The sequence below is a fragment of the Bombus pascuorum genome, chromosome 10 (assembly GCF_905332965.1).
Source record: "Bombus pascuorum chromosome 10, iyBomPasc1.1, whole genome shotgun sequence".
Taxonomy (NCBI): domain Eukaryota; kingdom Metazoa; phylum Arthropoda; class Insecta; order Hymenoptera; family Apidae; genus Bombus; species Bombus pascuorum.
Window position 1 is genome coordinate 7,907,561 of NC_083497.1, and position 27,472 is coordinate 7,935,032.

Consider the following 27,472-nt stretch of genomic DNA (forward strand, 5'->3'; position numbering starts at 1 on the left):
ATGTTATGACAAATGCAATTAGTCGATGTTTTCGTTAAAGTCTTCTCGAACGAATTATAAAATTCCAACACACCTTATACGTCGATCAGCTGGTCCGCTTAAATAGTTTCGAATCCGTGCTCGGGGTGGCAATCTGCACGGCTCGTAGGAAAATGCGTATTTAATATCAATATCGTAATTGAGATAACGCAGAGCTCGCGTACTCCACGCCTCGTAACGCTTTCTAGGTATGTGCTTGCGAAATCCTCTGGTCATTATGTTAGTTTCATAATGCGCGAGTGCTCGAAGGCGTATGTACTTACGTTTTTGATTCCTGTCGCGTTGCTTACTTATCGTTTGCAGCCTGAATTGCATCGGTCTCGTTTTTTCTTTTTCTTTTTTTTTTTCCTTTCCACATTTATTTCCAGATTCAACGGCGCGTACACGCCTCTGAAATCCGCCTCGAGAAACGGAATTCTAACCGAGGGGCTATTAGCGGATAAAAATTACGCGAATACCGCGCTGTACGATTCTGCGTGTTCCCAATCGTTTAGAAAGTATTTCAACCGAGTCGTATATTTTATTTGATTTCCTGAAACCGTTGCAGCCACAGATCGAGCTTTGATTTCTTTGTGATCCTCGTAATTCGTATCTTCGAATGTTTCTGATCAGCGCTGGCACACTTGCTACACGCTTCTGTAATTTAAAAGAGATCGGCGTCGGACTCGAAAAATACATACAATTCCACTGCTTGGACTGTTTATAGAGCGTTAATCTTACAGCGATACGAGTAATCGAATCTCTGTCAGTGAAATCGTATTCTTTTTTTGTAATTAAAGGTGGAAAAGTAATTATGGAGTTTGGTCGTTTGGTTGTTGTTCCATTATGTCGGTCGATATCTGGCACATATCTCGGCCGTTTTCTAATATTTGTCGAGCCTGTTATAAAGTAAATTCACGGAATCGTAAATATCACCGATAGTCACGTTATCATTTTGCGATATTACAGCGGTCTCAATTTTCTTTTACCTTTGTTATTAATATTCTATTCGAGGAGGTTGTTCGTTGATACGTTGGATATCAGTCATTTACCCGGATAATGGGAAATCGTTAACTTTGTAAAAAATGGAGTTCGATTATAACGTTTCTATATTTACAAAATCAATACAAATTTGATATTCGACAATTATTTCTTTTTATTTATTTATTTTTTTACTTAATCTCGTCTTCGTTCTTATTATTTATCTTTCATACCTTCGTAAATTTATTCCCGATAATCATCTGAAGGTTTTAAGGTTACATATAATTTTGACGGACAACAGGGGAGATTTCAGGAGAAATCTGTATACGCCTGTCGGATCGACAGTTTGTTACTGGACTGATAAATTATTCGGTGGTGGAAAATCGCGATGGTATCAGCTCAGTTGAAGAGATGCTTCGTGATACAATGTACAAAAGAATTGACAAGCCTCGTATGCGTGCAAAGCGTATGCGACACGTTGATGTGTCGAAAGGAACCGGATACGATGCTCTCGAATTCTTTTGCCGTCCATTCATTCTGTCAGACAGATGCAGGAGTATCCACTTATCGTTTCGATCGACAACGAGAAGAGCACGATAAAACGAGAGAAAAAGCAACCATTCTCTGTACAAAAAAAAAAAAAAAAAAAAAAAAAGGAACGCGCAAAATTGATCTGCAAGTACAACGTTTGTGACAACGAAAGTAACCTTTCAATGATATTCTGCTGATAATACATCGTACTATAGGGACGTATGACAAGGAACAGTTTCTCGAAGCTGACCAGCATAATGCTGTACGTGCATTGGGAAAATTACGATTAGTCACTGCTTGTTCAGTAATGGAATTACGCTTTATCGTTTCTTTATTGGTCATTCTGAATAAAATGCAACTGGAGCTTTGGAACCGATCTTACGATGATTTGTTGTTATTTCTTCTTATGCTCGATTGGCAATAGCTAATCTATAATTCCTTCATGTATATACTAACTTCGTTCATAGAACCTGGACTGACTGAATATTAATAATCTTCTCGAATCGAGGCACTGCGTTTTCTCAAGTGTGCGAGGAATAAATAAACGAGCGAAATTGTTGCTCGATTAATTTATCCTCTTGTTCGTAGCTGCTCCGACTAATTTTATATTGAACTGTACGTTAACCAGAGTTTCGTTTGATGTATTTTGTAGAATTGGAGAGATCAAGGTAGCTAAATAGGCGGAGGTGGAGGAAACAGACGCTTGCAGATACAAGACGACCAAAAACAGTGACAGCGGAGGCGAAGGGGCATGATAAGCAAGGACACGAATGTTTCACGGGAATCAGGTGATCTGGTAGACGATAATCAAGCGTTTAGCATCCAGGGCGAGGGAGTACTTACAGATGTGTCGTCGCGCTTCTCGACAACGAATGTCGGAATGACGCGTCGATCAAGTCGTGGCTGGGCAGAGGGCGCAAGGACTTCTTAAACGGGAAAAAGTTATACACGTCGTATTTCGAGTTGGAGAGGAGGGGAGGAGCTTATTGGAGAAGGGAGTGAAAAAAGGAAGAAACGTTGCAGATCGTCGAACTTATCAAATATAAGATAAGGTACTTCATTTTTCAATTTCTATGTTTCCTCTTTTCTAAGATAAAGAGAAACAGTAAGATTTAGCAAATACATTTGTAGATACTCGGAATAATTAGAGGATCTCTATTATGAAGGATCATTATTGCATCAGGCAAGAGAATAGAAGCTTATTTGTGTGATATTGTGATAGAAATTAACTTTAAAGACAATCGCAGATACAACAAGTGGGTATAAAAATCAATGTGACGTGGGAAACGATCCTCTGATTGTTTCAACTAGTGTAGAAAGGCGACACAATTTTGGGTAGAAATATCCTGTTATAGATTTCTTCTGCAAATTCGCATCACTTTTGTGACGGTTTTTTATAGAAATCTAGTATTTAATGGTCTTCAGTCGCCATCTCGTTTCAAACGATAGTTCAGGAGGTAGCATTTAAAGCGAAAAAAATGGAAATTTCCCAGCGAGCTAAATTTAATATACAAAATGAATCTTCTGGCATTTATCGATCGATATTCAAAAAATGGCCGATAGAGCGCGTCACATGGCAAGGATCAAGCATTCACAATAGACGCCACGTTGTTTTCAGAAGCGATCGTGGGCTCATTGTCTCGTCACTTCGCAGCAGCAGCGACGGATAACATCCTCCCGTCGCTATCACGATGTCGTTACTATGAGATCCATCGTGCCTGTATACTCGACATTTCATTACACCTAACAGCTTCCACAACAACACCATTCGACTATTTCATCGACGTTTTCTGTCAGTAATAAAACTTACATCTTGTTTATCAAACAACAAAAGAAAGCTAAACGAAACAAAACGAAATAAAATAAAACAAAGGAAAAAGTTCGTGTAGGTCAAACAAAAAATTAAACAAACAACCATAGAAGGGGACGCGGCTACCAAAGAATTTCATTCGAGGACGTTTGATAAAGAGGGTCAAAGCTAACTGACCGAAAGAGCACAGAAGAAAACAGTGATCTCGTTTAACCTCGAGTGGAGATCCCTAAATCGTAGAATTGCTCGCGTTTGATTAACGTAATTGCACAAGGACAGCCGACGACTGTCCCTGTGGGTGGTGTGTGGAAGAAGCAGAAGGGCGCCGATAAAGAATAGAGGGGTGCGTGGTGAAACGCGACGAGAGGGTGAAGTGAAGGTGTCCTCGTGGGGTGCCAGAGTGAGCACGATAGCACCTCTGGTGCCCTCGGCCGTGGGTCCCGAGGGGACGGACGCCATGGCGGCCTCTTCGTCCTCGTCGAGCGGCGAGCAACAGTACTCACTCAGGTGGAACGACTTCCACTCGAGCATCCTCAGTTCATTTCGTCATCTGAGGGACGAGGAGGATTTTGTGGATGTGACCCTGGCATGCGACAGTAGCAGCTTCACCGCGCACAAGGTCGTCCTCTCTGCGTGCAGTCCTTACTTCCGGCGGCTCCTCAAGGTCAGTGCTTCTCTCTTCAAATTTCTCTTTTTTTTCTTCTTTCTGTTACAAACAAACGATTTCTTCCTTTCTTCTTTTTTTTCTTATTCTTAAATTCTAAATGAAATACACATGCTGTTCACAAGTATCTGGATATTTGTTTACTTTTATAGGCGATAATAAAATCGGTGCGTGTAATTATCAAAGCTTGTAGAACTATTTCGTTATTCGTCAAACTATTTATCTTCAGATTTTGTAATTTTCGTGTTATAAGTTATATCAAAAGAAGTCTTATAAGGCCGATTGAAAAATTGCTTTCGTTGTTTACGCAATCATTGATATTTAAATATTACGTACATGCAGAAGTATGTAGTAAATGGCAAAATATATTATTGCTACGTTTTTATAGTCTCTAGCTAGTAATTCATCATTCACTTGTAAACTTTGTTTCATTTGTAAATTCGCATACCGTTATTACAAATCGATCAAAGTGTCCAGTTACTTTGAACGGCGGCGTATTTAGATAGGAATATTTCAAATGACAGGGTAAATGTACGATGCTGGAGTATTTTTAGGGAGGAGCGTCATTTTTCAATTTAGAATGAAATCGGCCGGGCGTAATTTTGACGTGCAAAATATCGCGCGCCGTTAATTAAAACATCGCGCTGTTAAATTACCGCGCGAATGCCATTTCCTTCGTACAATTTTATCGACGAGCGTATATCCTATCTCTCTTTCTCTTCGATTGAAACAAAAGTGAAATCGATCGTTCTCCAACGTGAAAACGTCAGACTGGGTAATTGTACATATTGCGAAAAAGGGACGTTCTCGGTGGAATTCGACGAACATGTTACGTTTCGATATCCTGATTTTAGTAAATTACCGCGAAGCGAAACCACTTTCGAGGAAAAAATTCGTTGGCGATTTGCCGTGCGTGGAAACAATCGTACGATTGTATTTTAATTTGCTTGAATAATATTTGATATTCTTCCGTGATATATTATATTCACGGCTAAAATAAACCAACGTGGAAGTGGCGAGGAGATATTTTTGAATAATATTTTCAACGTTAAGGTAGGGAAAACACATTCCACTTTCTATGTAGGCGTTTTCAGGCAAATTACCGACGGTAGGAGGGGAAAGGACTTTTTTTCCAACAAGGGAAGTAGATAGAGGGTAGATAGGACGCCGATTTCTTTGGTCACCACAATTTCTTCTAACGTCGGTCACATAAATTGCGTGTACCACACTGTTGCATGAATTAGAACCGCACTGTGTTATTTTCTTAATCAACGTAAGTCTAATTGCGATCGTTTCCATTGTCGTGCCTATAAAAAAGAATACAACTAATAACAAGTTCAACATCCGTTCGATGAACGTTCATGGACGAACTTTAAATATGCTTAGTTTTCAACCCCTCAATTATTAGGAATTTCCTTGGAATTACTCGAGGAATCGAGGATGAAGAGACCAATTTGCACTGTGCCATGTTCTCGTGCGCATAATACAGTCGATGTAAGTATAAAATTCGGACGAGCCATCCCCCGTACAATTTTCGAGGCCGGAAGAGAGTAATTACGGGCCCGTGGCGGCGGAGGAAGAATCCAGGAAGAACATCCGGTTGGATTTACATAATAACGCGGCGTCAAAGTGGACCGGCGTCGGGGAGATCGAAACGTTCTAGCCGGCCAAACGACTATCGATCACGTGGATGTGTCGTCGCGATGTCGTCGACGACGACCAACTCCACAAGAACCTGTTTCCTCGAATTTTACCCTTGATCGATACCTCTCGTCGCTTCCTCTTCAAGGAACTTTCTTCTATAAATCGTCCATCTGAATGAGGCGTCCCGGTCTAGGGGATGAAGGAAAGCGTATAAAAGTTGGAAATTTAATCCGTCGTACTTGATATGCAAATTATTTTATGGAGTACGGTATTTTAATTTCTTCGTGGGAGTACGAGGTTTAACGCCAAGGGGAACAAATTTTAAGAGACTGGATACGTGTGGATATCTGAAGAATTTCAAGTAACGTTGGGTATTTATGCGCGATGGACTCGGATGAATTCTTTCTCTATGGTATAAGTTTAGTAGCTTAGATAACTGTCACGATATGGTAAAATTTCAGTAATTTTGTTTTGTCCAGACTGCTATCTATCGATAAATTCTCATATTAAAACACATACATCTAGCTAATTTCAAAACTCGATGGACATTGCACGACTAATTGAAATCCAAGACAGCGAAGAATCTTTATTTACTTTTTATAGTAGAAACGAAGAACAATTATGAATAAATGGCGATATTAGTGTCAATATGAACTACATACAGCTAAAAGATATCGAAAGGGTTAAGAAGCAGAACGATTATTCCACGCTCCAAAGCTCAGCTACTAAGAAATTGACATCGAGGAGAGGCCAGTCGACTTTCTAATTGACGCGTACCGCTAATTGATTTTAAGTGTCAGTCACGGTACTACTTGCTCTCGAGTCCCGTCGAGTTAATAACGCGACAATTCGTCCTCGTGTTTGCGTCACTACGTCATATAGACTACAGATGAGAGAGTATAGTGTAACAGCGTCGCCTCGTTTAAATATAAGTCACGCGGACGATGTAATAAAAAGCATGCATTGCGTGGCCACGAAGGTGGAGTCTTTTGTACTCATTAATATCCTCACTATTATACTTTCACTGGCGTCCTAGTGGCGCTGGAACGTTTGTTTAATGTTCGTCGACACGTCCGCGTCGCGTTTATTATTATCCTGTTTGCTATGTAAAATTGCAAGATAAAAAAAGCTTGAAGAAGAAAAAAAAAAGTTGGGGAGGGATAAATTATCGTCGGTACAATTAGCCAGGATTAATCGTATCGGTGAACTAACGTTAGCATTGGTCCAGCGTACGTATTTTCTCTCGAATATTTTCGCGTATACTCGATATCACGCGCGTGACGTAACGATAACGAGACTGCCTGAAACACCTGACAGCCGTGTGTGTTTTGATTTATGCGTTAGTGCACACTGGTGCAACGATTTACGACAGCCCGTTCATTTGACTATCGGCCGGTAGTCGATGACGAATCACTGAGTTATCGACTACGTCCGCAATGATATTTGCCAAAATACGATCGCCGTTCTCTGTGTTACGCGGTCCCCATGCTATCCATAATAAATTTCTACCTGTCCCGGGTCGATAATATATTGGACTTGGCCAGTGACCTGTCTGGATTAGCCTGGGATTCGTGGAAAAGGAATTCCATCGATGGAAGTTACACCGCTTCTAGGGAAATAAATATGCCGCGAATATCTCCAAATATGCACGTCTCTAAGTTTCGAATTGTTAGCCCTTTAAATTTTTTAATTCTCAGATTTCAATTTCGAAGCATTGGAATATTCAAAGCTGGGAAATTTTTTATTTCCGCATTTCCAGTGCTTTGAATTTCTACATTTTTAAATTATCACAGTTTTGAATGTTTTAACTTTCGAGTCTCCACAATGTTGTTAAATTTCAAATTTTCGGATATTCGAAAAGAAAATCCAGCATTTGCGCGAATAGATTCCTTCCTTTTATTATTTACCACAAAACTTATCTTCTTTACGGCTATTTATACATATACATTAAAATATTTCTCCGTTTTCGAAGATCGTATGTATTCTCCTGCTTCTTCCATCTTTCCACTCCTGCGTATCTTCTCTTTCGTATTATCAGCAATCGCAAGTTCGGCTATGTTGTAAGTTATAACGACGATCGTCAGTGTAGATAATTGCGATGCAGGAGCCACGTCCGGCACAGATATTACGATGGGATTAAAACACGCGTGTAATCACGTGTCACTCCCATCTGCGTGAAATAAGTAAGTACAAGCTACATCGGAAGTTACGGTAATTCGAATGAAACTTCGCGAAGATTAAATCCTCCCGACTGGTCATCATCGTTACTGAAACATTAATGCAGTTATCTCGTTGCGTGACAGCCTTTGAAAGGCGTGTCTCTCTGTGGATCGCCGTGGCTGATACAAGGAGAAGGGAAGAAAAGGATATCATAGAAAACAGGCCTAACTAGTTTTCGTAGTTTATAGTCAAGTTTTGCTTCGATCGTACCAATCCCAAAGGTAAATTCATTGATACAAGAAAACCAGCTGAATACGTATAACCAAGACGAATACTACCATCGATATAAATTGCACGGATCCTTCCCTCGTGACAGCGATTCGCAATCTAGAAACGAAATTGCTAAAAAATGCCACGGTACCGATCGTAATTTATAAACAACCGGAGATATTGCGTGGGTTAATTGGTTCAACCGAATCGATAAGTCAAGTCTTTTACTAGGAGCGATTCTAATTGCGTCCATTTTATATTTCAATGAAGAAACTGGCCCAACGTATGTATATTCTTATTGACCAAGGAAACGAGAGGAACTCGAATCTTTTACAGTGGAAGATGACGACAATGAGCAGCGCTGAATCGAGTTTTATAGTGTGTTGATGTTGCATGGTGACTTTACGAGATACAATAAATATTTTAAAGCGTCTCTCGGAGGGCTAAGAAACGTTGTTTAGAATCGGAGGAAGAAGCCCGTGACTCGTTATCGCGTTCACGGAATCGTCGGCTTACACGCGCCATGGCTATATTAATCGCGAGGGATTGGTCGTGTACGTATCGCAAGAAGAACAGCCCACGCGTGTTCTGTGAAAATAAGAATATGAAGGAACGAAAATGGAGCGACGACAGCGTTATTTCGACGTCCGTAAAGCAATATCGCCGCGATGGTAAATTACAACGAGGAGGCGTTCTGGTGAGATGCGTTATAATTGGAGAATCGGTGGACGCTGAAATTCAATCGATCTGATCGAAATTGATATGATATCGAGTATGAAAGGTGTTTTAAAATTGCCCGATCAAATAAAAGGATTATAACAATTTTTTCCATAGATATCTATTTACGAGCAAGCACTAACTATCGCGCAATTTTTACTCTACAACTTATATTGACGTAGTTATATTTATGAAGTCATCCTGATACCACCCATGACGAGTGTTTTAAAGTTGACCAATTAAATACGAAGTTTGTAATAACTTGTTGATATCTGTGGCTTCGTTTATGCAGGCTAGTTATCTCGCAACGTATACAGTAGTTATGTATATGAAGTACAGTTCTTCGTGATACCAACGTGAAATATGTTTTATGTATTCAGCAATCAAATTCTAAGCCTATATTAATGATTTCGATATCTATGGTTTATATGGTACGGCTGGTTATCGTACAATTTTTGCTCTGTAAGCATATTGAAGTTAGCTACGTATATAGATATGTTTATGAAATGTGATTCTTCGTGATACCACCATAGACGGTGTTTCAAATTGAGCAATCGAATATGGGAGTTTACAAGCGACAGTTTTTCAGATAAGTCTGGTTATCGTACAATATTTTTTATTCTATATTATTTTAATGGTAGCCACGTATAAAGATACGTTTATGAAATCGTTTTTCGTGTAAACTTCTCGTGTAAGTTCTCTCATGCTTCGCAATCCATGGACTTGCCAACTAACGTTCTACATATAATCCCGCTACATTTTCAATTAGAGACCGGATAATGTATATTACAAATAGATTTAGATCGGACTGCACAGTTTCAAACGTTCCGTGAGTTCTTCGAAAGAACTAAGAAAGAAAAAGATATTGCTTTTAAATAAATTGAATCCTGGATGAGATAGCTTTTAACTTTTCATGAGAATGTGCTTTGAGAAATGTACGTGGTGACTAAGTAGATTTTAACCAGAAGCTTGCGCTCGATCTCTTAACAATATTGAATATCTCGAGCAAAGTTGGAATACATAAAAGTTGCAAGCAATATCGAAGATACATAGTTCTTTGTTCTTCACTCGAGAACCTTCGATTTTTTCTAACATCGAAACACTTTTAAGTACATATATTCTCGAGTGCTACTTATTCTGCAGTTTTAAACCAATTCTAAAATACTCATACCTTTTGTATCTACAAACAACTTGTTACGGTTATTAATCGAACTTTATGAATTAAAACGGCTATTTATGTATTTGTCGAACCAATAGACGTATGTCCATTTAGTATTCTTCATAAATATTGACCGAGCAGAATACAAAGGCATACAATTTACATGAAAACGTCCTATTATATATTTTTTATATAACAATATGGATACAAAAGCTTTTTACGATGAGAGTTCGCATAGTTTCGCGACTCAGTATAGGATTCAAACACAAAATAAAGGTTAACGATCGAAGTTATAACTTGGACTAACCCAAATCCTATTCTCCGCTCGAATCTCGTATTCGCGACGCGCCAATGAGGGTCTGTTTCGAAAGAAAATACGGAGCAGCCGATGGAAGAAGACCGCGGGGAAAATGATGCGGACACGTGGTGAGTGCAGGGAACAGAAAGTTACGCTTGCACAATCCCATCGCGTCGCGGTGGCGGGCAAGGTGCTCCATATTCTATATTTAAAAGGCGCACGCAGGCCACAGCCTCTCTCAGCTGAACACGTGCGTGTGCGTGAGTACGCACGCGCTCGTGCTCTCTCACCCTCACGTACTCGCGCGGTACTTGCGCTTCTCTCGTCTCGTGACCGGTCGCATTTAAATTTACCAGCGATGCGCGTCGTCAGGGCGCGTTTCTCGATGTGTTCCGCGCGCATGATACCGAGCTACCAGAAGAAAGACAGAAACGGGATAGAACGTGCACGAGGAAAGAGAAGGAGAGAACGAGTAAAGAGGAAGAGAAGGAGCAACGAGAGAGCACGCCTCTGGAAATATACGGGACGATGGTCGATCTCGTTTGTTTCCGGCTGCTCTACTGCGGTGATTCGAAACGCGGCTGTAACGAGAACCTTAACACGTCTTGGAGGGGCGAGAGGATTGCCGAGGAGATCATCGTGGTTTCTATTTTCTACCCGAAGAGTCTCGAAATCGTTCGCATCGACGATGAGGTGATACGACCCCGTGGTGATGTCGGAAAGAGAATCGCTCTCGAATCCAACGTTGTAATTTACGAGCGTGTAAAGGAGACACCGCGAAGATCTCGCAAGGAAATCTCCGCCTCTCTTTGTGAACCGATGCCATATCATATACCATGTACCAAACACTATTTACGAGAATCACTTCGATACTTCTAAAAATCCTTTAGAGTTTAAAGTATCTTATATATATATATATACAGTAGATATACAGAGATATACAATATCTCATATATATATATAGTAGTGAATTGAAGTTTAGGTATATGATTTAAAGAGATATTGTTACCGTATACCGTTCAAGAAATAGGGTTATATAGATAGGATTGGAAAAGAAGTTACGAAGAAATGTTTAAGTAATCTCTGGATGTAAAATCATTTCTCTCTCTCATTTTTATTACGTTTTATAATAAATGAGATAGAGTATTACTACCTTATAGAGTACATATAGTATAATAAAATTTAAGAGATTCGATACAATGTCTTGCTCGATGATCCCACTTGAATCTTCAGGATTTCTTCTCATGAAACACTTAAAGACTTCAATAAATAATTTAGTGCACGTTACAGAGAATACACGTAATACGAGATATCGATTCATGATTATCGAAGATCAGTTTCGTATCGAAATAAATATTTTCGTTTCTTTCGACGAAAGGATCGGGTCTAGAGAATCCATGATGATTATTTATCTGATATTGTATGATTTATATAATATTTTTGCTCCTCTAAGCGGCCACTATAAGTTCAGATTAAGTTACTACGAGACTTAGGCTTTTGTTTGCAGCATTCTACGTGCTCCACGAGGAGGAAACATCGTTGTATGCTATTCAGAATAAAGATTCCAGTTGCATAGGTTATTATTAACTAGACATATTATGAATATATTTAGATCAACTTGTGTACCGATAATATTGATATCGATCTCGTAAATAGCACAATTAGCTCAAGGACCGAGTAAGATACTCGTATCCCCTCGACACGTAGTCGAAACGTATATATACCCCTCTAGGTTCGCTGTCTCGTATTATTCTCGAAATTGTGGAAGATAAGCGAGCCGAGCCAGTGTCCAATCAAAGCTTTTTACTTCTTCCGCCTCGCAACGTCACGGCTGTTTACGATTATGTGCGTCATGGCTAGCACACCCACGTAAGCACCGGGCAAAAAGCGAGTCGCATAATGGCAGGCGAGTAATGATTCTCACCAGCCGGCGAGTAACGATCCGATGGAAACTTACGACCGCACCGGGATCCCCACCTAACCAAACGAACGTAACCGCATAATTGTACGGTTCAACGTTTCTCGACGAATGCCATCTGTTGTCGGCCAGAAAAACGTCTCGTTACTTATTACGATCAGTGTTTCTTTGATTCGTTGTGGATGTTATCCTGTTTTACGTCGTTTTTGCGCTTTAAACTTTCTTTAAAATCCTCTGCATAGGGATTCTAGTGGTTGAAAGCATCAGACGACGTTGGATGAGTAAGAAATCGCGATCGATTCCGTTAGATGTTTGTTAAATAGCGTAATCAACAGAGGAAGCTATTTGACGTAGACATAATTAGCTATTGATAGCGTAAATTTATTTATAGACAGCTACGACGTTACGAATTGTGAATTTTTATGACAAATGTCATTTGTCGGGCATAAGAACGTCTCCTCATTACGATTATCCCGTTCTAGACCGTTTCTCCGTGTACTATTTCCTACAAAAACCTTCAGCATAGAGATGACTCAAGTGTTTGAAAGTGTTTGACGATGTTGGATGAACAAGGAATTGGTGTAATTAACAGCGGAAACTTTTCGGAGAAGAATAATTGCTTATTAATGGTGTAAACTTTTTTATTCATTTATTATGTAATGATATTTGAATTTCAATGGTAGTGTCGATCACAGTTTTGATCGGTTCATAATGGATTTATTGTTTCATAATCGACACGTTTCTAGTGTTTACGCATAGCACATTGGCTCCACAAATACGGGATAATTACACAAACGATATAGAATCGCGTAAATTGACGTCTACACGGAATGTTTGTTTTCCCGTATTAGATAATGCCGCCCTGCTACTCCGATATTTGATCAATCGCTGTTCGGTAATCAAACATTTGGCTAATATTTCTGACTGAGTTCAAATCGCAATTGATCGGGTAGCCGCGGCGGTAATTCTGTCACTTGACAGAGTCAATAATTTCATAATATAATATTACTCTAAAGAAATAATCTTCTAACTCGATACCCTTATTACCTTAACACTTTCAGAGTGAAATGTTCTTCAAGCAGTAGAAAAAAAAGCTTAATTTTTCATTCGTCAATTATTACTGACAATAAAGACACATGTTTCTAATTTTTTTGAAAGAAGATCGATTTTTCTTTTGTTAGTAAAGTGCACATTCTATTCGTTATAATATTTGATAGATAAAACATATATCTGTTCAGATCGCGGTACAGTAACAACATTTTAAAGCACAATATCGGGTGTGAGAAAGTTAAATTGTAAATGTTTTCATTTTTACAATCAAGCTAGTTCTCTAAATTTAACTCCGCACGGCACCGTCTGAGTCATCGGATAAAACGATTCTGTTTTTTAAACGTTCATAAAATATTTTTCATGAAAGGAAAACGATGTCAATAATTCGTATGCAGACGATGAAATGTTTGCCAACCACAGTCACAGAACAAGAACGATGAGCTCAACTTGTTCTGGCGTAATGTTGGAAAAACGTTGGAATCGATATTAGCCTATCCGAGCGTAAATGGTGTTCCATTGGCTGGAGCAGTAAGAAACGCAAATGCGGCACGCATTAAGAGGCCTGGGGCAGCGCGTGCTTTAATGTACGCGAGTACGCACGGCGTAAGTGGTTCCATAGGAACGGCCGTAAAGGAAAAACAAGCCACGATTTCATGACGTTGTCTCGGATATACGGCATCATTTAACCCTTCTAACCTGGAGTACATCCTTCGACGAGGAGGTTCCATTAATGGGCCGCGCCTATAACTCGAACGACGTTCGGATTAGAAAGACGATAGGTCTCTTCCCTCGTCCTAATTTCTTCCATTTCTTTTTATATATTTTCGTTTTTAGATTCTATGTTGTATCGTTTCCTTGTTCTTTTTTTATTTCGCTTTACTTGAAAAGAGATATCGCTCGGAGCGAGGTCTGTCGCGATGTCGTGACGCTTGACGTATGGTCTGGCACGAAGATATACCGTTGCTGGAATTAATTAGAAATACGTGTAATCCAGTAACGAAGCGTTTCTTTTTCCACTTAGTCGTCTTTTCTTTTTTCTCTCTTTTTTTTGTTGATCCTTCCTCGTCGTGATCGACCTGTACGCGAGTAACTGGTATCGCTGTGAGTTCGTTAAAATGTCTACGGTTGCATCGCAATGACAAATAACTAGAATTTCTGTGTTGTTTCTCTCCGACGGTAATCGATGGCATTTAATGATTGTAAATTTTATGCGCGACCTTTGCTTAGCCGTCGCGGTTCTGCATTAAAAATAAATTAAGTTGGAAGATACCGAATATGATATTGGATATCGAGCCTTTCTATTCCGTTCCAACGAAATGAACGCTTGAAAATATCCACAGATTTCTATAAGTAAACAACGAATTTTCGTATGCCCTTCTCAGTTAAAATTTCTTCATCAGTACTTTTCCATTTTTCAAGACATATCGAAATATTTAATATTTCCCTATTTTTTTTAAAGTAAAGTTATACAAAGTAGTATGCAAAGAAAATAATGCTTCAGTTTTCTTCAACTTTCAAAGGTGATAAATAAGAGATTTCGATCAAAGAGTACTCGAAAGAATTATCGACGTTTTTTTTTTTTCTTTCGTTGAAAATATTTTATGTAACAATTGGATATTCAACAAACAAAATCGTTTTGTCTGATGACTCAGACAATGTCGCGCTCGAGTCAAATTTAGAGAACAATAATATTTCAGACAAGCAAATATCGTCGTCATTAGCACATAGTAATACGATGAATTATTGTTATAACCGTGATGCAACGCGCGTTCCATGGTACCAGTTTACATACAAAACATCGCGACATATTTACCAGACTGCGTAAAAAACGATATGAATTATTCTTTTAATTAACTTATTTCTGTTCAAGTAATCACCTCTGTTTGTATTCTAAAAATCATGCACAATTACTACACGAAATTCTTATCCCACTTCCTATGATTGAATATTCCGGTACACATGAATCCTCTCTACCGTAGTAGGTCGATAAATTATCCGTACTGACTCATTTCTATCGCCAACGCATCGAACCAGCCTCTGTGGTCCATTTCACAACTTTCTACGCTTACGCTACGCATTAGTTACACGCATACGACATTGTGCGTCAAATAATTCGATCGATCCTTGTAATCAAACTGCCATTTAATATCAAGTCCCTCTTGCATAATTAACCAATTTTAATGATATCTTCAAAATCGTAAATTATCAATAGGCGCTAATAAATTTTCTTATGTAACTGCAACAAGTTCGGTAATAAATCCAATAGAATTTACGATCAAATTCTATAAATTACAGCTATTCCCGTGATTTTGTACAATTACAAAATAAAAGTCTACCCACAATTTAAAAATAGTAACTTGTCAATATATTTATTTATTATTAACATATTAGTAATATATTATTAATTAGTAAATACAGAAGGATCCAGATCCAATGATTCAGAATAAGGAATGGAAAAACGAATTTTTCGAACCGTAGCCGTGACGGTGTCAAATTTAGACAGCCGTAGTATGTACATCTGTCGACTATAATATCCATTGACTCGTCCCCGTAAGTAAGTACCCCGTGCACACAAACAGAAGCACAGAGGCGTCAAGAAGACGCGCGTGTAACCCGCGTACACCCGTGTGTGCGTGCACACGCATCACACACAGAATATGCGTGTTGTTGGTCGCTAGTCTTAAAATAAGACCGGCCACCGCACCGTAATAAATTCTGCGTGCCTCCTCCTCTCGCGTATCGTGCGTACGTGTCTACTTCTCGAAGTGTCAGCCGGAGAAACAGAGAGGGAAAGAGGGTGGCAAAGAAGGGGTGGAGGGAGCGGAGTGTAAAAGAGAAAAAAGAAGAAAGAAGAAAAAAGGGAGCTGAGAAAGAGAGAAAAGAATAAAGTGAGTCACACATTGGAGGGATCGAAAAGACGGCGGACACCCCCTCTTCCCTCCTCCAACCCTATCTTTTCGAGTGCGCACCAGAAGCACGCGCGTTACTTTATAAATGTGCTCGCCAGAAGATGTTGCTATATATGTTAGCGTGTAATTCAAGAATTCGAACGGCGACACACGCTGTTGCTCACGGCTCACGACACACGAAATCCGGAGAAAGCTGGCGAAGAAACACGGACGCGAGGATCGTTTTTTAATTTAGATCCGATGCCATGTGTCACGAGGATGTGGCTTTGCTTCCCTCCGTTGTGAGATAGTATTACGAGAAATTAGGATAGTTTTTGTTTCGTATGCATCAAGATCACGGATTTGGGTTAGATTGCTTTTGCTGTCTGCAATTAATTCGCCGACCGGCTCTCCCGATAGGGAGGTTTTGATAAGGTATACGTGCATCAGACAATCGCTTTACGCTGCCGCCAAATATCCTCCAATATTGTCGTGCAATTATCGTCGACGAGCAAACAACAGTCCCTTTGTTCCCGGTTTTCTTTACCACTGAGTCACACCGGTTCAACAAAACGCGGCTTTTTCTGCCGGCTGACATCCACACCGGTCGTCACGCTGAAATTTCTGGAACATTTTATCCCTGTCGTCGCTTTTGCGACAATGCATTAACATTCTTTTATTCAGCCGTTTCCAGGGAACACACTTGTCGAGTTTCGACTCCAACAGAGAGCTCATCCCTCGATTCTTTCTTCGTTTACCGTGCTATTACTTGCTGGAAATACTGAGCTGAATCACCTTCGGTGGCAACGGACTCTGAAGTCCGTCCCAATTTTTCTTTTCCTCGTTCAGTTTAGCTGGACGTCGAAACAAATAACCGGTATCATGGTTTCGTTAATCTCACGGTCGTTACTCATCGTTTTTAATTTCGAGAATTTTACCTGAGTCACTTTCACGCAGCATCCACCCACGGTATGTAACAGTACACGTATACAAGTGCACGTTATACGGTCGTTCTCTCTTTTACCCACTTTGTTCCTCCAGCGAAATGAATTGATCATTGAACTGGTCACGGCGTTTTTCGTTCCAACTCGGTTATTCATTCCCGAACGTAATTCCGCGCCATTGCATCATACGTTGTTCCTAGAACACCTGGTCGGCACATCTTATCAGGAAATCTTATCGAAATCGTACACGTTAAATTTAACCGCGGTAGATTAACCCGTTCGTTTCGTGATCGCTACAGGAATAAATCAGATACTCGTATCCGCAGTTGCCCGACCGCGTGTTCAACTATCATAAAGAGAAGCAGAGTCTTTTGTAACACGGCTGTTTGTATATTAAATATAAGATTTTTTCTTCCCCTGCACTAAATCTCAATTTCCGCCATGGAAAGCGAGAACAACAGTTACATGAAACGATAGGGAGTCGCGAGCGTGAAATAGACGCGTGCACGTATAATTACGCTGGCGTACACCTACGTCGCGTGGACATCGTGTAACGATCCGTTAATAACGTTACCGTTAACCACGCATTAGTGGTCACCTCGGCTATTTGCATATCGGATCGGTAATTTCCATCTGACGCCAGGAGAAACGAGAGAGGAGAACGCGTGTTGTGTACCAGTTTGCGTGTAACGTACAGCAGCTCGCAAAAGTATTTACACACATGCCATAAGAAATTTGTATCTGTATATTGTGTGTTTACATTAAAGATTTTGAAATTTCATTAGTCTTAAATATTAAGTATCTCATTAGTAATAAGATTACATGTCTACTGTCATGATTATACCCGATAAAACTTAAATCTAATCTGAAAATATATAATAAACATAAATTTAGTAAAAAAAAAATACTAAAATACAGCATGAATAACTTAACTATGTCATAAGTGTATCCTAACAACATAATAAGTGTTAAAAATCCTTGTCCACTAGTTCTTCGATATAATGGATAATAGTTTATTTAAATATTTTTGCACTTATTGCTATGTACTTGCATTATCAGATCTGCATCGAAATTTACCAATGTAATCATGACACTCGAATGTCATTACAGTGCTAATGAAATACAAAAACGTTTCGTTTAACACTCGCAATATATTCATAAAATGTTTCTACAAGTGTTCGAATACTTTCTTGATCAAGTGTAGGTGAAACATACACGGCTGTATTAAACGTGTGGCCCGTCTACTAGATACCCCTTGCTACGGCATCTACGTGCGCCATTACGGAGAACCCGTGTGACGGTGATTTATCCGGCGCGGTCGAATCGAAAACGTCCTTTTGATCCGAAATGAATATACACATACACATAGGTATGTAGTCGTGGCGTGAATTTAAAATGCGCGGAAGATCAATCTAACCGATAACTGAAATAACAGTACGTTCCTCTGGTAACTATCAATTACCAGTTTGCTATGGATGCTGCTGTGGGAACGTTCGAGGATTAGACATTCGAAATATGTATCTCTCATTTTTTTCTCCTTTCATACTCTTTCCTTGTCTCACGAGTAGTGGTATCTACATTTGAGAGGCTTGTGATATTTCGGGATATTACGAGATGAAAGGATAACTTTTGGTTACACGTTACTGTATATGACCAATAGGAAGAATTATGGACATTTTTAGAAAAAGACTTTAGGAGGATATATATATATATATATATATATATATATATATATATTATGTCTATTATATCTAGAGTATATATATTATGCCTATTATATCTAGAGTGTGTGTATATATATATATATTTAGCATAAATATGTAATTTCATTTTGCAGAAAGTCCTTAGTGTATCGACGAATCGATACAATTTTATTTCCAGTTCGGTGTCTTGACGCGGATTGCATCTTCTACCGAGTGTCTTCATATTTTAAAATATCTTACCTCCCACCGACTGGCCGGCACATCTAAATATATACATACGGTTGGTGCTCGTGTCAATTTGCGGGAACACGGAATGCACGGAGACCAGGGAGCGGAGAAACGGAAAGCTGGACGCGCGCTTTCCTGTGTGCATGTCCTCACCGGGTCTCTCTTCTCACGCGCGTATTTAATTTCCAGGCGCGGCTCATCGTCGTCAACGTCGACGAGGGTCGTTCTTCGCCCGTAAACGTGCTCTCTACGCCTCTAATAAGCCTTCGTATTCTCGTTTTTCGTTAATGCGGCGTCTATGCACACGGTGCACTCGCATTACGCTTAATGTCGCACGGCCACAGCAGTCGTGCACATGCGGCCAGCAAATTATCGCCGGTATATTATTGTGCTGCGTGTGCGTATAACGTGTTCGTCCCGTCCTCTTTCGACGTTCGTCATTTTTTCCTTTCTTTTCTTTCATTCTGCTCCTTGTTCGGTTCACTGTTCGTCTCTATCTGTATTTCGTCGTACTCTGTCTCTTACTTGCCATGTCTCCCTTCTTTTCTTCATTTTTTTTTTTTTTTCTGTTTCTGTGTTTGCTCTCTTTCCAACTGTGTAACGTAGAGTACAAGCCAAGCGAAATGACGATGGTCGCGCGTGTACCGAGAGACACATTATACCTCCGTGTATTTTTATCAACGGAAGTGCGTAGTTGTACGTGCGCGCATTCCTGCACAGCCTGCGCCTGGAAAAGCGACGCTGAAGGAGGAGGGAGCGTGAAACGCGCCGCGTGTACAATGTACATGCGTGTATTTCTTGTTCCCGCCATTGTCGTCGGCACACGCGTCTCCCTCCACGCATCCGCTCCGTTCATTCCGGTCTTTCTTTGTCTTGCTACGTACGATTCTAGACATTTGGAATGATTAGGTGGATTTCTGGATTCCGTTACTAGGAAGTTACGCAGTTCAGAATTACTCTGAGTGAACATCAGAGCTCTGTTTATACGGATCTGTCAAGGAGTAATAGCAATTCAGCAATTCTTCTCACCACCCGTCTCTCTTGATGCGTTCACTTTGTAGATTCCAGTGTTTCTGCGTTTTACGTTTATTTTATGTTCAGTCTAGGTGTTGGAACGATTTCGGCATTCCAGATGATGTGATTAGGGGATCAGTTCCTTATATAATTTGGAATTACTCTGAACTAAAACTCTATACGGATCCTATAATTCCTTCAACTGTTCATGATTTTTCTCCGAGCAATAAAGACTTTAGATAAGTGAATCCAATCTGCAGGAAGGAGATCGGTTAAACGAGAACTAATTAAAATTTCATTTCAATAAATGCAGTTCGGACAAACGAAGTGTCTATAGACAACGGACGTACAAAGAAGTTTATTGAATGCATTCAAGTATCGTTCGAATATCAATAGTCGGAGATCTTTCATCGTCCACCAACGATTTCTTTCATAGGAATATCCAACGAATTACCCTGAGAAACCTATAATTGCGAGATAATAGTTTACCTAATTTCAATGAATATGATAAAATTAAATGAAAACTGCCTTAATTTTCAAAATAAAAATATTCACGCGATATAGATCCAGTAGCAGTTCTGTGATACGTTCACTGAAATTCTGTACAAAAATTCTGGAAAACTGTATAAAAATATGGACTACCGTACAATTATGTATTTTCAAACGTTAAGGCCCCCAATAGTATTAAAAATCCTCTTCGTTGCCACGACGTCGCCTGACGAGTTAGCGAAAAAATTGAAAGTGGATTCGTTTAGGGGTGGCAAAGAGAAAGAGGGTGAACGCGTGGCGAAGTTTGATCGATACTCGGGCTACCCTCGAAGTTGCCTCGCGATTTGACTGGTTAACGCCAAGAAAGCTTAAAACATGCGTCAGTAAAACTCCAACTACCCAGATAAGAAGATAATGAAGAGTTGTGTGCACGCGTGAACTACTTGTCCGTGTATTCGTCTGTACAACGAAACTGTATGCGTGGCCGGGGGACTGTAACGGCGAACGGACATGTTTCGTGAAGCCATGACGGCTGCGCGTTCACTGCATAACCGGATCAGAAACCATGCAATCGTATCTACTTTTCTGCTTACGCTTTAGTTGGGGTGCTTCGCCTACATGCGATCAAGATACAGCACCGACGCACGATTACAAGAACTTTTTTTTTCTTCAAACGCTCAACGGTACAAACTCTCGCCACCTTTTTCCTTCATCCCTCGACAAGGCGTCTTCCAGCCGTGAACGAGTAAGTTCACGAGCATCGGAATCGGTCTAATCTCTACTTTAAATGACTAATATACGCAGGAAAGATATTCTAAGTTTGGAATAATTTGTACCTATTTAATTGGTAACCGAATATATTTACGTAGAAAAGATCGTGTAAGATTGGTAAATACGAAAGGCGTAGTTAAAGAAATTTAGTAGCCGCCTATCTATGCGCATACTAATTCGACAAGTAAATGTATTCGAAAAACAATGGAATTTACATTTTTACTTGTAGGAGCATACATTTTTAATTGGATTGAAATTACTTAACGAATCACATTACACTTACGAAGTTTGCGTTAATATAATAAATGTACACATTTTCTAGACAAGTATATTTATTACGACTAATGTACATCTTTATATATGTACATATTTATTTGATTTTATATTCTTGCACTTTCGCTAAAATTCTGCATAAATACATACATTAACCAGTAACATTCACTTTTTATCTTTAACTGTGACACATATAAATATAAACGATTTCACATGGACAAGCTACAAGTAAGACGTTAGAGTTTCGACGCAGATATAAATTTAGCGTTGAATCGTTAAGAGATCGGAGACCGTTGATCACGAAACATAGTGGCACGACGAAGAGGAATTTAATGATAGTCCCCTCTCCCTTCTCTCGACGTAATAATTTCTTTCATTTTTCCGCGTTAATTCTCATCAGCCGACGTTTTCTACGGATTCGCGTTAAAAGCACGATGCGAGATACCGCGAAACGTGGGAAACCTCTCGCCCGGTTTATTACGATGCTTTTGTAGTCACGCTCGCGGCGGTCAAAGAAATTTTCTTCGAATAGGTTTGCACAGGCTGTGCGACTCGGGTTCCCCGTGTGTATATCACATCGGTCGCGACTGCTACGGCCATAATTTTCTAGCCACCTGTGTGTGCAAGCGATCACGCTGGAATCCAGAGCGTCCGCTTTCTAAAAACCGTAAGTAATGCAAGAGCACGGAAGATCGTTCGATCGATTAAAGCGGTCGAACGAGAAGGTGCCGGGGAAGCTTCGTGTTTCTTTGCTTCGTGGATCGCTTCGTGATCGCGAGCTCGCGCGCGCGTATTGCCTTCGATAATTGATTAATGGAAATAAAGGAGAATGTATGAGACACAATGAAGGTGAACTAGAAGGAATAAACGGTTAGCTCCGGAATGCGCGGCATAATGTAAGCAATTACATCGTTTCTTCGTTTTTAGATCGCGACTGCCGATACCCAGGCCTACCGAGGAACTTGATGTGTTTTTAACGAGAATAAAATGGTAGCGAGATAGCGTAATAATTAATTGTTCGGTTATCTCGAATTTTATACGACACTGTCTTCGTTTCACTCGTCGAATATCGTCTTTAATGGATCGGAATACGATGGTAATTACTGCGTGGCATCCTTTTCTCTATTATTTGAACTTCAACTTGGATCTTTAATGCTTGGGAAAACGTACAATATTGATATTCGATGGAAATAGCGGCACATTAAAATAACATATCCCGGTCTGTTTTTAGATCACTATTGGTGAAATGTCGCTGAAAGTTATCGATCGAATCCGGCCCTCATTTTTACCCTCACTTTACGGTACTCGATACTACTATGAAAAAGGAAATACGATATTGAACTTTTCTTTTCTACCAGTTTTGTAATCGTGGGCATTCGGTACGAGTAGAAACTCGAAGCTCGAGCGATAATAAAAGGCTAAATGGCGTTGCAACGTGCGGAAGACTCGCCTTTAATCATCCATCGACGCGCTTGCAAACGTACTTTTCCCTGGTTGTTGACGGAATGCGTGCGCGAAATATAATTCCCGGCTCGAGGTGGCACGTCGCACGCGTATTATTACGTGTACGGCATCGACGTGTCTAATTACCTTCGATTCAATTTCGAAATTACGTTTCGATGGAAATTAATCTGCCTACATTCTTCCCTCACGAAAACACATTAGGAAAGCATTTAAATAGAAAAAATTAGGTACACACAATGGAATCTTCTCTGTTATCAGAACATCGATTAGTAATCGATTAATGGGAAATTTATGAATAACCTGCCTTGTATTTTACATTTAACGAGAAGAAAACAAATATGAGAAACTAGTAAATTATTCGGATAATCCGATGGTAGAATTCATTATCCTCAGCGTGTACGATCGTACGTATACATTATAATACCTAATAAAATAAACAAGAAAATAATTCCCAGAAACGAATCTTATTTTTAGTTGCGTTCACAAAAAGTACGAGTTTGTCACCTAGTCATGATTAGTTTGAATATTCGGAATTCCATTGTACATAAACTTAAGAATATGAATTTTACAACGATCGCAAAATATATTTTGGAGGAATGGCCTCCGTTTCGCTCATGTACGACGCACGAACATCCGTACAATTAATTATTGACCCGTTTTAATCGCGTTAGGTCTAATTAGTGGGGAGAGGGAGTCTCAAAGTTGTTAATTAAATTGGTTAATGCGATAAAGGAGACCATAGCGGAGTTCTCTTCGTTCCCTTTCTCTTCTCGTCTCTTTCGTTCCCCTTCTATTTCATGTCCGACTCCGTTCGTGTCTTTGTGTACCGCCCGCGCTATACTGCACCGCGAAGCGGAGAGAGATACTTTCAGCCACGGCGATTATTTCAATTATACCGTGCAGCCTCAGGATCGCGAAACCCTTCTTCGTTGGTGTGTATATTCACGGTTCTGGAGCGAATAGCCGACGTGACGAGTAAATGGACGCTCGCTTTTGCGAATGTTTATACCGCCCGATACGCTGTATCGTAATCCCATTCAGCACAGGCAGCTATAATAAGAGTTTTTCAATCGAACGTGGATTGTCAGAGTGTTCTATAATTTTCTTATATCCGTATCTTTTATTATCTGACGCAAATTTCATGATATTTCTGACGGTTTCTAGATAGTACTCTGGAAGTAATTACTTTTAAAATAGAATTTTCTCTAATGACTAACTGCGTGCGTTTATTGGCAAGCTTCTGTTTACGAAAATCGCGTTATGACTAAGTCTCTGTCGTGTTTAGATATTTCTGGCCTGTGTTTATGCTTTAATAACGACATTATCCGTTTATCATACGTTTAATTATTTTCTACTTGGCATACATTAAAAAGGCATAGCTGTATCAAAGTTCGATTTTAATTCCGAGTTTAACTTTAAACTGGAAGAGTGTGGATCGTTGAATTTCAATTAAGCAGAATATTTCAATATTCTTCTTCGGACATAGTGTCAAGATAATAGTAAACAGCTAAGTATACTATAGTAAAGTAACGCTATAACTACCGATGATTATAGTATACAATTTGTATTTTAATAAAAATCATTACAATAAAAAATCATTCAAATTCACAAAAGTGGAGTGTTGTATATTTATAAAAGATAGTTTTAGAATTAACATCTCTCCAAGTTTCGCAAACTTAGATCCGCATCATCTTACAGCCTGTAAAACTTCCTCGAACTTCGAGAAACCTGCAGTCGAAAAATATCTCAGAAATCGATACGGCACAATTTTTCGGGGCAAATCAGTCTTGTCAGCCGGTCGCGGTTACTCCTTTCACGCAGCGAAATATTCGAAAGTAAAGAGAGAAAGAGAACGAGAAAAAAAAAAAGAAGAAAATTCAACAGCGTCGAGTTTCAACCGGTCAACACACCGGTCGATATTACAAAACCTGGAACGATTATAACTCGCAACGGGTAAATCGATAGTGGCGATTGACAATAATAAATATTCTCGTGACTCCCCCCTGTGCTTTTAGCGTATCACTGATTCGAAACGCTTCGTGTCTCGATAATCGAACCGGTGAGATATTCCAGTTTATGCATACCGGCCATTCTCGTTCATTCCTCTCGCGTTCTTGCGAATCCGTCGTTGTACGACACCTTTGGCCGCGAATCGTGTCGCCTCGAAATAACCGATGGTGGCGTTAGCGTTGGGAAGCTCTGGTAGTCATTAATTATAATTAATATCGATGCCGATAATGGCAGGCGCACCGTCGCCTCACCGATCCGTATATTGCCGGGACATAGATCGGCGAGAACGCCTCTAACGTGTAAGTGCGCGCTATATATGTCCATATAAATTTCCATCTTCCATCGAGGATGATCGTTCCTGTTATATAGCCACGTTTATACAAGTGGTCAATTTGTAGGTTAGTTTGGTTGTTGGCTGCGGCTATTAAAAAACAGAAGAATATAAACGACGAAGGTGCACCACATAACGATAGAGAAAGAGAAAGAGAGAGAGAGAGAGCTAATGTGCACGGTATAGCCCATCCGAGTCGTTAAAAGCTACACGAAAGGTATCGTCGACGTGGATTAAATGTTGCTCGTTATACGTGTCGTGGTTGTAAATCGTCGTTGTAAATCAATTGACCAGACTTGGCCGGACTGAACGACCTGATAAATAGGATTAACTGATTTACATGAACGAGATTCGTCCGGGCAGCATCGATCATAATCAACGCTCTCGATAGCGTAATCTAGAATTCATTTTCGTCAGCCATATAAGATTTCTTCCGACTCAACGGTCTTTCTTCTTTTCTTTTTTTTTTTTTTTTTTTTTTTTTTTTTTTGGTTTCTTTTTTCCTCATTTGTTCGCTCTATAGGCGAATCCATGCCAGCATCCGATCGTGATCCTGAGGGACGTTGCCTCGTCCGATATGGAGTCGTTGCTGCGCTTCATGTACCACGGCGAGGTTCACGTGGGACAGGAGCAGCTGGCCGCTTTTCTCAAGACGGCGCAGATGCTTCAGGTTCGGGGTTTGGCCGATGTGAACAGCGGTGCTGCCACAGCGAAAATTCCACCTCCTTCGTCGTCTGGTGGAAACAACGGTAGTGCACCGGTAAATATGAATTTTAATCTTTCAAATATTAAACTTAATTTTAATTCGACTATCTAGTGTAATAACTGAGGGATATTTGATTTTCACAGACGACACCACGCAATCCGTGGCAAGATAACGGCAGGGGAGAATTGAACGAGGGTGGTTTGAGTCCTCCACCAGAGAAGAGACCTAGAAGCTATAGTCCACCATTGGGTAACCACGTGGAGCAGAAAACTGACCTTCAGGAATCACTTCTGGGACAGGCCCTGGAAGGAGGACCTACGATACACACGACACCTACGAATAATGTACAGGTAGGAAGGAATGTTACTTTGATTGGATCAATCCTTTGACAGTTTTACAGTATGTAAAAATCTGTGAGTTAAGTTTTTTGAAAACATGTCGTCTGCAAATTAGAAAATACGTGAAAATTCTTTAGAATTTAGAATTATTTAGAATTATTCAGAATTAGAATTAGAAAATTCTTTTCGATTTGTTAGTGCAATTTTCACGTATTTGTGTATGATCCAATAATACACCCGTGTATGTGATACCATTTTATTATACTGTCAGAAGATTAATAGTTTTAAATGAGATTTATGAAGATTGGATAAGAAAAGTGGAATTATTATTGGTTACAGGCGCAATCTACAGGCGAGGATTCAAATTCCATGTCGGACAACGAAGAAGAGATATCGAATAACGACAGTATCCTGAATTCTGTGAAGACGGAACCAAGCGACATTTTAAATGATTCTATAGAACACCATCGTAACTCGTTTCCTACGACGCTCTTGGGAATACCAGGTAATTCAATCGAAATCAGTTCAATTCCTTTTGTTCTTTATAATGATTTCTCATTGGCGGCCAAAGAATAATAGAGCTGCAAGTCGAGATTTTGAAAATTCAAATTCAATGACGTATTTCAATTTTTAAACGTAATCGCCGCTCCATCTTCGTAATTATTTAAGTTGTAATTTTATTCTCTGTCCGTGCGTTTTAACGACGTGAAAAAGTATAAGTAATTTTTTATGGTAGTAAACGCAGAACATTATTTTACGAAAACTTACAGTAGACTGACTTACACAACTACGACTCTCAGTCAACTAATCGAGATAGAAATGAAATGACGCCGAGTCGATTGACATTAATTTCCTGCTTAGAGTTGACGAATGGTGTAAGACAATTGTGTGATTATGATCGTAATTGATAATTACAGGACTGATACCAGGACCATCCGGGATCCACGCGGCGAATCAGGATCCGAATTACGGTAAGTGATCAGAGTCAACGATTCGATTTTACAGTTTATTACGATTTCGTAGCCCAAGACTATAGTATCCTCCCGTCGATTCCCTCAAGACTCTGGTCTCTCGTTGTTGCGTTGAATGCATG

The 27,472-nt window shown here is 39.8% G+C and overlaps 1 protein-coding gene across 6 annotated transcripts in view; it reads left to right on the top strand.

The window, feature by feature from the left end:
* Positions 1 to 27,472, top strand: part of LOC132911317 (protein abrupt) — a 68,932-nt gene that overhangs the window by 18,693 nt on the left and 22,767 nt on the right. For 4 of the 6 annotated variants that reach the window (XR_009658962.1, XR_009658961.1, XM_060967913.1 and 1 more), the window contains exons 2-7: positions 2,183 to 2,582; positions 3,149 to 4,004; positions 25,859 to 26,095; positions 26,185 to 26,391; positions 26,719 to 26,884; positions 27,297 to 27,350. Coding sequence is in view for 4 of the 6 variants with exons in the window: in XM_060967913.1 (XP_060823896.1) it covers positions 3,798 to 4,004; positions 25,859 to 26,095; positions 26,185 to 26,391; positions 26,719 to 26,884; positions 27,297 to 27,350 (871 nt within the window). In the remaining 2 variants the exon portion in view is untranslated. Of the gene's footprint in view, positions 1 to 2,182; positions 2,583 to 3,148; positions 4,005 to 7,118; positions 7,317 to 25,858; positions 26,096 to 26,184; positions 26,392 to 26,718; positions 26,885 to 27,296; positions 27,351 to 27,472 lie in introns of those variants that run through there. The other 2 variants (XM_060967911.1, XM_060967912.1) reach the window with 2 other exon arrangements.